The sequence below is a fragment of the Arachis ipaensis genome, chromosome B8 (genome assembly GCF_059453495.1).
Source record: "Arachis ipaensis isolate K30076 ecotype BB chromosome B8, ASM5945349v1, whole genome shotgun sequence".
NCBI classification, from domain to species: Eukaryota; Viridiplantae; Streptophyta; class Magnoliopsida; order Fabales; family Fabaceae; genus Arachis; species Arachis ipaensis.
In genome coordinates, this window is record NC_142443.1 from 4,973,052 (window position 1) to 4,984,212 (window position 11,161).

The 11,161-nt window shown below is 37.3% G+C and overlaps 1 protein-coding gene across 1 annotated transcript; it reads right to left on the minus strand.

Moving 5' to 3' along the window:
• Window positions 1–6,768: 6,768 nt before the first annotated feature.
• On the minus strand, window positions 6,769–10,766 carry ABCF1 (ABC transporter family protein). Its single transcript, XM_016314963.3, has 6 exons — window positions 10,536–10,766; window positions 10,193–10,427; window positions 9,309–9,382; window positions 9,004–9,214; window positions 8,684–8,918; window positions 6,769–8,208 (listed from the first exon to the last, which is right to left on the minus strand). Exons 2-6 carry the CDS (start codon window positions 10,409–10,411, stop codon window positions 7,151–7,153), a joined length of 1,797 nt encoding a protein of 598 aa, XP_016170449.1. The 5' UTR covers window positions 10,412–10,427; window positions 10,536–10,766; the 3' UTR covers window positions 6,769–7,150.
• Window positions 10,767–11,161: the final 395 nt, after the last annotated feature.

Consider the following 11,161-nt stretch of genomic DNA (forward strand, 5'->3'; position numbering starts at 1 on the left):
ATAGTGGAAAAGGCTCACAAAGAAAGCAAAAGCAAGCTGAAGCAAAGGAGAAGCATAGGCCTCCTAAGTCTAGACTAGCAGATAAAGAAATTGACACTGATGACTCAAGTTATGAGGGTTTCGAAGATGAAGAAAGCTCTGAATCTGGTAAGCTCTTAATCTGGATTGCTATTGTTTTAATATTTCATTTGGCCAAATTTTAATGTCTTTTATGTTATGATTTGGTAGATGCAGACGAAGATGATGATGATCTTGAAAGTTTCTCAGATCCTGACTCATGGCATTCAGAGGATTCAGGGAAGGAGTTAGACTCTGATGAGGAGACCCCTCCTGTTTATCCCCAGTACAATGCAAAAACCAAATTTGGAAACCTGAAGTTTGAGGTTAGTATGACTTTCAAATCAAAAGCTGAATTTATACAAGCCACTAGGGATTACACTATCCAGTGGGGCAGAAATATATTATTTACCAAGAATGATAGAGTTAGGGTTAGAGCTGTTTGTAAGTCAGATGATTGTCCCTGGGTGGTTTATTGTGCTTGTAACAGTAAAGATTTGTCTTGGCAAATTAAAACGCTTGTTGATAATCACACCTGTCCTAGAAAGAGGAAAAATAGGGCTGCAACCCAAACCTGGACACTTAGCAAGCTAGTACCCAAGCTTAGAAAGCACCCAACTATGAAGCATCGAGAGGTGTATGATTGGTTTGTCCGAAAGTGTAACGTGTACCTCAATAGCACATGCATCACCAGGGCACTAAAAGCTGCTAGGAAAATTGAAGAGGGTGATGAGATAGCCCAGTATGGTTTGGTGTGGGATTATGCAAACGAGTTACTTACTAGCAATCCAGGATCCAGAGTGCAAGTTGGTGTGATCCCAATGCCTGAGAGTCCTCCACTATTTGATCGGTTCTATGTGTGTCTTGATGCTTGCAAAAGGGGGTTTAAGGCAGGTTGTAGACCTCTAATTGGATTAGATGGCGCCTTTCTTAAGACACTACACGGAGGACAAATTCTGACAGCTTGCGGACAAGATGCTAACAATCACATCTTTGTGATTGCATATGCAATTGTCAGTGTGGAAAATAAGGATAATTGGCAATGGTTTCTTGAACTGCTTCACAGTGATCTAGGTGACTATAGAGAGCACAAATGGTGCTTCATCTCAGATATGCAGAAGGTAATAATTTCTGTAAGGACTAATTTGATTTACTTATTATTCTTTGAAGGACTAGTTTGATTTAATGAATTCAAAGTTGAGGACTGAGATGATTTAATATCTTTTCGTGTTTGGTCTTTTGGTGCAGGGTTTAATCCCTGCTGTTCAGGAAGTTTTCCCACGAGTTCACCACCGCTTCTGCGTCTGGCATTTGTGGCGGAATTTCTCAAAGCAGTGGGGTAGTTCTGAGTTGAAAGACCTTGTGTGGGAATGTGCAAGGTCAAGGACAACAACTGAATTTGATAGAAACATGAAGAGAGTTAAATTGATCAACGAGAAAGCTTGGCAGTATCTTGATAAATGGCCAAAAGAGGCATGGACGAAGGCGCATTTCAGTGAGGTTCCAAAAGTGGATAACATATGCAACAATTCCTGTGAGTCATTCAATGCAAAGATCAAACACGAAAGGAGTAAGCCTATCCTGACCCTGGCTGAGGAAGTAAGGAGAATCATCATGAAGAGTATGGTTGATAACAGAAAGAAGTTGCAGAACTACCAAGGAATTCTCCCTCCTGTTCAGCAAAGTAGGTTGGAAGCTATGACGGTGCTGTCCCGTCATTGGGCTCCTCAGTGGTCTGGTGATGAAAAAGAGGAGTTGTACGAGGTACATGGCTGGCCGACGAATATGGTGGTTGACTTGGGCAAGCACACATGCACCTGCAGGTTTTGGCAGCTTACAGGTAACAACTTTCTTCCCTTACTTAATTAACAATGTCTTCATTCATGATATTATAGTTATTGTATGAATTTGTTTGGCTTCATAGGAATGCCGTGTATGCATGCAATATCGGCAATACAAGATAAGAATGACAAGAGACCTGAGGAATATTGCCATGAGTGGTTAAAGATGGAAGCATATAAGCGTACCTACTGTTTTAATGTCAATCCGGTTAAGGGGCAGGATCTATGGGAGAAAACGCCACATCCATCCCCAGTCCCACCCCCAGTGAAGCCTAAACCTGGGAGGCCAACAAAGAAGCGAAGAAGGGACAAAGAAGAACAACCTAGTGGGTCAAAGACAAAAATGAAAAGAAAATACAACCCAATCCGGTGCATGTACTGCGGTGAGGTTGGACACAACAAGAGAGGGTGCGCAAAGAAAAAGGCTGTGGATGCTGAGGAACATGCGAAGCAGATGCAGCTACAATTGGCAGTTGTTACCCCTGCTCCACAAGGTTCTGAACCCCAAGTAAACCCTTCTCCTACTGATACTGACATTGGTACACAAGCTGAGGCACCTATGCCTTCACTTCCATCACCCACTCAGGCTGACTCAGAGAGTGACAACAGTGACTCGGAGTGCATCCCACCAACCCAGGAGCCCCTTAAGGTAGTATCATATATCATCACTCCTAAAAAAATTTGGATGTAGCCTAATCATGTAAGAATCTGATTTGCTACTAAATCATACAGGATCAATTGATTGGTAGGCCACCTAAGTTGCAAGTGATCAAAAGAAAAGCAAGGTCAATTTCCTCCCCAAAGCATATTGCAACTGGATCTGTGGCTGTTTCTGCTGAGACCATTAAAGGGACAAGCTCCAGAACTGCTAAGCGGCTGGAAAAATTCATGACCTTTGTGCCTACTCCAGTCTTCAAGGCTCCAAGGAAGAATGATGATAAAGTTTGAGTTGTTAGGAATGTCTACTTGTTAACTCATTTTGTGTATGAAATAACATTCTGTTTGTTGCTTTTGTTTTGTGTGTGGTAATTTAGTCTATGGACAATGTATTTTGTCAGCTAACAATCTTATGACTTTGTTATGCTATTTATGTATTAAGACAATGTGACAATTAGCCATCAATGACAAGTTACTATTAAGCTTACTTATTATCTTCATTTTGTTTATGCCTCAACATAATTCATGTAAACACAGAATTAGTTCCACAGTTTATACAATTATCCACAGTTGACAGGAAATTGCTTCCAACTTCAAATAACTACTCTCATTCAAATCAACAATTTCAATACATCATTACATGTTCATACAGCATAATCTATTCATTTAGAATTACATAAGAAACAACAAATTATCACAACTACTACAAACAGCAAAATCATTAGCAGTTTCAAAGCTCTAACTTCAGCTTCCACAGTGCCCAACTTCCATGCCACCTTCACCCGCCATTCATCATACTCACCTTCAACCTCCATATCAGCTCCTGCATCTTTCTTTGTACCACACACACCCACTGCTTCAAATTCATCATCATCAACCCACTTAAAATAATTGCAGTGACTGCCCTTCTGCAATTTCATATGGGAGTAAACCAAAAAATCAGAGAACACCCAACAGAGGATAAGAACATGAAAAAGCTTTAACTTCCTTTACCATCACTCACCCGGTACCTTGGACATGCATGGAACAATCTATTCGGGTTCTCCGCTGTCCCAGATTTCTTAATCACAGTCTTCAGCCCACAGAAACATGATCCATCATGAGCATTCACCCTCCTCCTTCGCATCGAAACACTCGATCCATGACTGTCGTGCGATGCATGTGACAAACCGCCACCACAACCACCATCTCCTCTCTCCATCGACGCAGCCAGCAAGGGATTACGTCTCCTAGTTACCTCTACTGCCACCGAAAGTGATCACCTCGAAGTATTTATCGTTCGTTTTGGGATTAGGGTTTATAAACTCGAAGGACTAATTTGATGGCTTAACCATAACTTATCTTGTCAGCAACAACATCCTACACCCTGGCGTTGGCCAGCTTGGCAGTTAACGTGCCACGTAAGCGGCCGTTTGCCATCTCATCAACCCAGAAGACGGAAGGACGAACGTGATCAACACGGGTATCTTTCGAGGACGTTTTTGATTAATTTTGACTTTCGGGGACGAAAATGGAGATCGAGGACACTTTCAAGGACGAAATTGACTATTAACTCGTTGTATACATTCTAAAAAAGGGAGTAAAAAAGCTGTAGTGGACTTATCATACCACATGTCTTGGCTCTCTTGTGCATTTCGATAAGCCTAAAAAGTATAAGTTAGGAGGAGTTTCAGGTATACCAAAAATATCGATGTTCTAGTTGTTTTAACCGTTGATCTGAATTATAAAAAATATATATAATATATATTAATTAAAATCAACGGTTAAAACAACTAAAACACTGGTATTTCCGGATATATCTAATAACTTTTCTATAAGTTAATCTTGATACCCTAAAAGAATTTTATATACAGATAATAATTTAATTAAATTTATATATTTAAATAATTTTTAAAATAATAAATTTAAAAATTAATTATTTTTATTGATGTACCATACACAATTAGTTATTTGTACAAAAAGTTTTACATTAATAATACATATGAAAATTAAATTTAAAACATAAATACCAATAATAACATTATCTTCGTATTATAATATAATTCTAATAAGATCACGCATATAAAAATCTTGGGCTTTACTGGAAAGAATCATTGGAATAAATTGTAGAAAATATACGATAAAAGTAGTTAGTTTTATGTTAAATTGATAGTTAAAAATCTTAAAATAATCTAATATATTTAACTAAATTATTATCTTAACTATCAATATTACATGAAGTTAATTAAAATTTTCATTGAATATATATGTAATATTGAATGTCGGAGCTGGTTCAATCATATTGGCTGAAACATGGGGGAGTGTTTCACGGTGCAGGCGCTGTGTGTATTAAGCCTATTAGCCTATTAGGAATACTCGTAGACACAATAACCTGAGAATTTAACTGAACCAATAACATTCACTTGACTGTTGACCAGTGATCAAATAAAGTTAAATGACTTGCAAGTTCCAGTCACCCCAACTAGTACTTCATTAAAAAGAAAAAATACAAAAAGAAAAAAAGTTTATATCACATCAATTTACTAATTAAAATCCATTGATAAATTTAGGTTTCTTTTTTTAAAAAAATCATATCACTTTTATTTAATATTTCATTTATTTTTGAAGATGCATATGACATCTATTTGATATTTTCTTTTGAATTTAACTAAGAACATATTAAGAACATCAATTAATCTTTTTTTGTATGTATTTTGAGAAACCATATTAAAATCGCAAATTTATTATGTTTTATTTATCAACAATCTTTGTACAAAAGCACTAAAAGACAGGGAGATATCTATATTTTGATTTTGTGTATCTAAACATGGAGAATAACAGCAAAATGATAGTCTATTGTGTGCGTGTGTTTTTTTTTTTTCAGTTTTTTGTCTTCAAACATTTAGTGTAATGATCAAAGTTGAAGAACATACATGGAACCAGAAGAGAAAAACACAACAAAGAGAATAAAATATGCGAGGCGGGCACAGCAAACATCATTCTCCATTCTCCATTGGCAGCCACAAGCTTGAAGCATGGGAAATCAGAGCACCATAATGCCTCTTATCTCAATTTCATTAAGGGATTTAAAAATGGTCCCAAAGTCAAGTCAAGTAGGTTCATTGTTCTCAACACCTTATGATTGCTCTCTCACTCACATTCCAAAATGGTCCAATCAAGAAACAGCCCAGATATATTAATACCCACCATATCAAGGCATCATAAGATTTCCAATCAATGCGGTACACACCACCATACCCTTCCAAAGTAAGAAGTACACAAGAAGTGGATTTTCAAACACTATCTTCTTGTTCCGCCCACAATGGACAAGCCAACATCGATCAAAGCTGCATTAACAACATTATTCTCGAACTCTCCTTAGACTATTCTTTCTTTTTATAGACAGCAAACTGGTTCCGCTCTTTTGTTTGTGGTCCAATCCAAGCATTTGTCTCTCGCTATTTAATTTCAGCAATTCATACGCATATATTTGTTTATATATTTAAAGGAGATAGATGAGGAAATGACCAACTGGATAAAAAAGACTTCACGGAAGAATATTCCAACCTGAATCCAAAAATTGCATTGCACTTTCTCTATCACAGTGAACATCAAGGTTGTCTAGTCGTTGCAGCTCCGAATAAATAGCTTTCGTCGCCTTCATTCCAAATTTCATCTAAACAAGGACCTCACACATTCCAGTAACCGTAATGCATGCTTTAACAGAGTACTACAAAGGAGAGATTCACGAGCATGTACTACTAATAAATCAAAGAAATGAATCCTCTTAATTTTTCTTTTCATTGTTGTTATTAAGTGTTATCCATTCCCATCAATCAATCAGTATGAACTCAGGTATTTACTGTTGTCAACGACTAAATGCTACCTGTTAGACAGGAAGCACCCTTTTTCCCTTTTCCTTTTCTTTGATTTTTAATCTCCGGCAGATTAATACTAAGACACTAATTTATTGTATGCATTTTCATGTTCTAGTTGAGCAAAGTCTAACTTTCTTTCCCCTTTTATTCATTTATCTGTTAATGCTATTTACTATAATAATATTTCGAAGTTCATTCGAGCAAAGCAATAGATTAGTTACTGTCCAGAAAAATGTCAACGGATCTAGCTATGCCCGTTTCATTCAATCATCTTTTACGTGTTAACCATACAAATTTTACTTTTTAAGACGAGACGGTTATTCATCATAAGTAAGCAAACCACTGTCCAGAATAGGTGCGCAAAAATACAGTGCTCTCCGCACAACATATTCATAAAATTCGCCGGATACAAGAGTTAACCAGAATAGACCTTTAGGTATAACATCTAACATAAGGTGAAGTATCTCGTTATATATTAGAAGCACAGCAAAGTAGTAAAAAAAAAAACAAAAATATTACCAATCTAACCGGGGTGGACATTGCCAGCCCCAAAAAAATATTTAGGCCACACGCTTTCTCAATTGGTTCTCTGCCATTCAACTCGACTATAATCAATAATCAACCTCGAGAGAAATCAACTTGAGTACCCTCGAGAGAAATAAACCTTGAGCAAGCATCATCAACATACATTGCACAAGTATTAGATGACAGCTTCAGTCGCGGTTCTGACTATCTTCTTCAGTCAGATAAACCTGCTTTCGCCTTTAGATGCTGCTTGAAATCCATAATATCACCTTCCCATCTGGTGACACATTGGTCTGCACACACCCATATCTCATGGGCCACCTGGTTTATGAGCCTAAAATCATGGCTAACAAGCACCATGCCACCATCCCATTCGTTCAATGCCTCGGCCAACGAGTCGATTGTCTCAATATCCAAATGATTGGTTGGCTCATCCAAGAGTAGCAAGTGAGGTTGCCTATAGGCTAACCATGCAAATATCACACGGCTCCTCTGCCCATCAGATAAATTCTTCATGGGCATCACCTGGGCTTTACCCGATAGGCCAAACTTCCCAATAGCAGCTCTCATCTTCTCTTCCTCATTTCCAGGGTATTCTTTAATCATATACTGGAGAGCTGACATTTCCATGTCTAGCTTTTCGGCCAAGTGCTGGTGATATTGTGCAATCCGAAGATGATTATGGCGTCGAACCATGCCATCTATGGGAACCAGTTCACCTGTCATTAACTTAAGTAATGTACTCTTCCCAGCTCCATTGGGTCCAACCAGAGCAATCCTAGAGTCTAAATCAACCCCAAAGTCAATGTTCTTGTATATGAGAGTCTCAGGAGTGTAACCAAATGTCACCTCAACAAACTGGAGGACAGGAGGGGGAAGTTTTCCCACATCCACAAAGCGGAATACCAAAACTTTGTCCCTAGCCACCTTCTCTGTAAGACCACCCCGCTCCATTTTTGCAAGAGTTTTCTCTTTACTCTGAGCTTGTCGAGCTAGTTTTGCTGACCCATGGCCAAATCGGGCAATGTATTCCTTCATTGAGGCAATCTGGTCCTGTTCCCATTTGTACTGCTTCATCTGGTTCTCTTCAAGTTCAGAACGTGTCTGAACATACTGATCATAGTTACCAGTGTAGAGCTTCAGCTTTTTGCTTTGCATGTGTATGATATTTGTGCAGACACCATTAAGAAAATCCTGGGAGTGTGAAATCACAACCAGAATACGCTCAAACTTCTTAAGATTCTCCTCCAGCCACACACAGGCTTCCAAATCTGCAAATAGATTATAGCAAAGACATTGATGAATGAACAATTACTCAAGGAAAGTTAGAAATATACAGAAGTTGCAAAAAATATAAGGAAGAACATTACTGATCACCTGGATATAGAAACATACGAAACACAATGGAATTCAATTTAAAAGCATAACAAGTAAAATTCTGACTTCCTGATAATGGATCCACATATCCTTGAAGTTAAAATTACATGTGAGCCAATAGGGAAAAAGATTTATCTATCTCGTTGAAGTTAAGTTTACAAATAAGAGTTTTCATTGAAAATATAAAAAAATTTAAGTTTCCAATGCATTTGTTTTGCATTCATTAAATGAAAACATTTAAAAATTACCACTAATGGTAAGCTTATCATGTGCCCTTAGGGCACATGTTAGCTAAACCCTAGGCGAAGCCATCAAACAAAATAACAGTTCAACAAATAAAGGGCATTTCATATGGGACTGGAGGATTACCGAGGTGATTGGTTGGTTCATCAAGCAAGAGAATGGTTGGGTTCATGAATAAAGCTCTGGCTAGAGCAATCCTCATTCTCCAGCCCCCGGAAAAATCACGTGTCTTTTTTGCCTGCATTTGCTTGTTGAAACCAAGACCAAATAGGATTTCAGCAGCACGTTTTTCTGCAGTCGATGCATCCAGGGCTTCCAAACGTTCATATATACGGTCAAGTGCTTCACCACCCCCATCATCCTGGAGCACCAATTAAGATGAGTCAGAAATCCAAGAATATAAAGAAACCCACAAAAAACTCAGATACTATATTACTGAAACAAACCTGAGAGGCTAAAGCTTCAGCTTCTTTCTCCAATCTCAACCTCTCCTCGTCACAGCTTATTACAGCCTCCAGCGCAGACATGTCAGAGGCTTCAATTTCCCTAGCAAGGTGATATATATCCATGTGTTCTGGAATAGGAAGCTCTCGCATACCTATTGCCGTAAGCAAGGTAGATTTTCCACAACCATTTAATCCAAGCAAACCATAGCGTCTGAATGGAATTTAACAGGGGAAAAAATATAAGTAACAATTATAGTTATGAATAACAGCATCCTATGGAAAACAAACGGGTAAGGATAACATACCTTCCATAGTTCAGCTCCAATTCAGAATCAACTATCAGATCATGTCCATGGAAAGTAACTGACAGAGACTCTATCTACAATTAGAACATGAACACAAAATTGTCAATATAACACTGATCATATCATTAAAAATAAACAATACAACACTAAATATAGCAGAAACTCACTTTTAACAACACAATGTTGTAAGTTGTAACAATACCCACCCAAATATTAAGTATTAAGTATTGATTACATTCTTAAAGGAGGAGCAACGACATTAAACATGCAAACATGGTAGAATGCCCATGCTACAGACTGACCCAACCATTAGGCTACAGCACTCAAATACAATCACCCACACTTAACAACAAGAAGCTAAAATAAGACACGCTAAACTAAGACTGTCTACCACACTTTATACAAGTTGTAAGAAATCCAAAGTAATAAGTAATTAAAGTAACATACATTCCAAAATAATAACACTTTCGATTATTATATATATGCATACTGCCGCAAGACAGAACACTTTCGATTGAAGAGCAAGGGCAGAAAAAAACATTTTTGGGAGATCAAAATAATAATAAATAAAGAAATAATCAGCATAGTATCAGTAATCATCACAGGACATTCCAAAATAAACCTACTCCCTAGCTCAACCTTCTGCTTAACCTTACTCGTTCAGCTTTAGATTTAACCGATATGTTCCTTTAACTCTCCAAGAACTTATAGAGATTAGAGAATAAGCATTTAGGATGTGCAACAGATAGAATCAGAACACTAAACAAAGATATGGCATCTACAACTCTGTTTAACCACAGTTTATACTATTCCATTCCTAAACTTAAACCCTAAACATTGCATTACATTCAATTCAATTCAACATCATCCGAAGTTTTACTTACCCTAATATCCCTGGAAAGGGGATGTGAGCAGAGGACACCGGTGCAGGTCCGATCCGATATGACAATATCTCCGACACCGTTGGCGAGCTGGTCGGCTGCCTTCTCCGAGGCTGAAGCTGACGCCGACGCCTTCGAGGAAGCAGCCGCCTTGCCTCCTCTCTTAGCCGCTGCCGCCGCCTTCTTCTGCGCGGCCTTTTTCTTGCTGGCGTCGGACACCATATTCAATAACTGATTTCTGCAAATAGCATCAACGAATCGAATCCATTGAAGAATCAAGAGCCAATAACGCAGCAAGCAAAAGAAAGCTAGAAAAAATAAAAAACGAAAAGCATTAGATGCAAACCTTGGATCTGAAATTCGAGAAGACAAGAATAGATCTAGGATGGTGTGTTGAGTAATCGGAGGAAGAGTTGTAGAGAAGAACCCGAGCTGGTGCTTAGGGTTCGAAGATTCAGTTTCGGGTGCAGCTCAAGTTTCGAATATATAGTGCTGCCGCCTTCCACGTGTTCGGGAGTTGCCTCAACTCCTGCTACTGCTTGCTAGTTGCTAGGTCACAATGAATGAATGAAAACAAGGAAATTGCTCCTCTACTAAGATATTTATAACCTTTTTCTATTTTATGAAAATAAAAATATTAATTAATGGAATTTTTCAATGAATTTTTTTAAAATTTTGTTAATAAATATTTATTTTGAGTTTTGACGTCGTTAAATCAATAAAAAATCTTTTTTAATGAAAAAGATTTTTTTATTTTTTTGTGTTTTTGTCAGATTTTTAATCATAAAAATAAAAATACTAAAAAAATAAAAAATATTTTTTTTGAAAAACTATAATTTACATATTTTTTTTAAAGATTTTTTTTAAAAAATATTTTTCATATAATAAATAAATAAATAAATATTTTTATCTTATTTTATCTAAATATAATTGATAAATAAAAAAATTTTTTTACATAAGATATTCAAACAT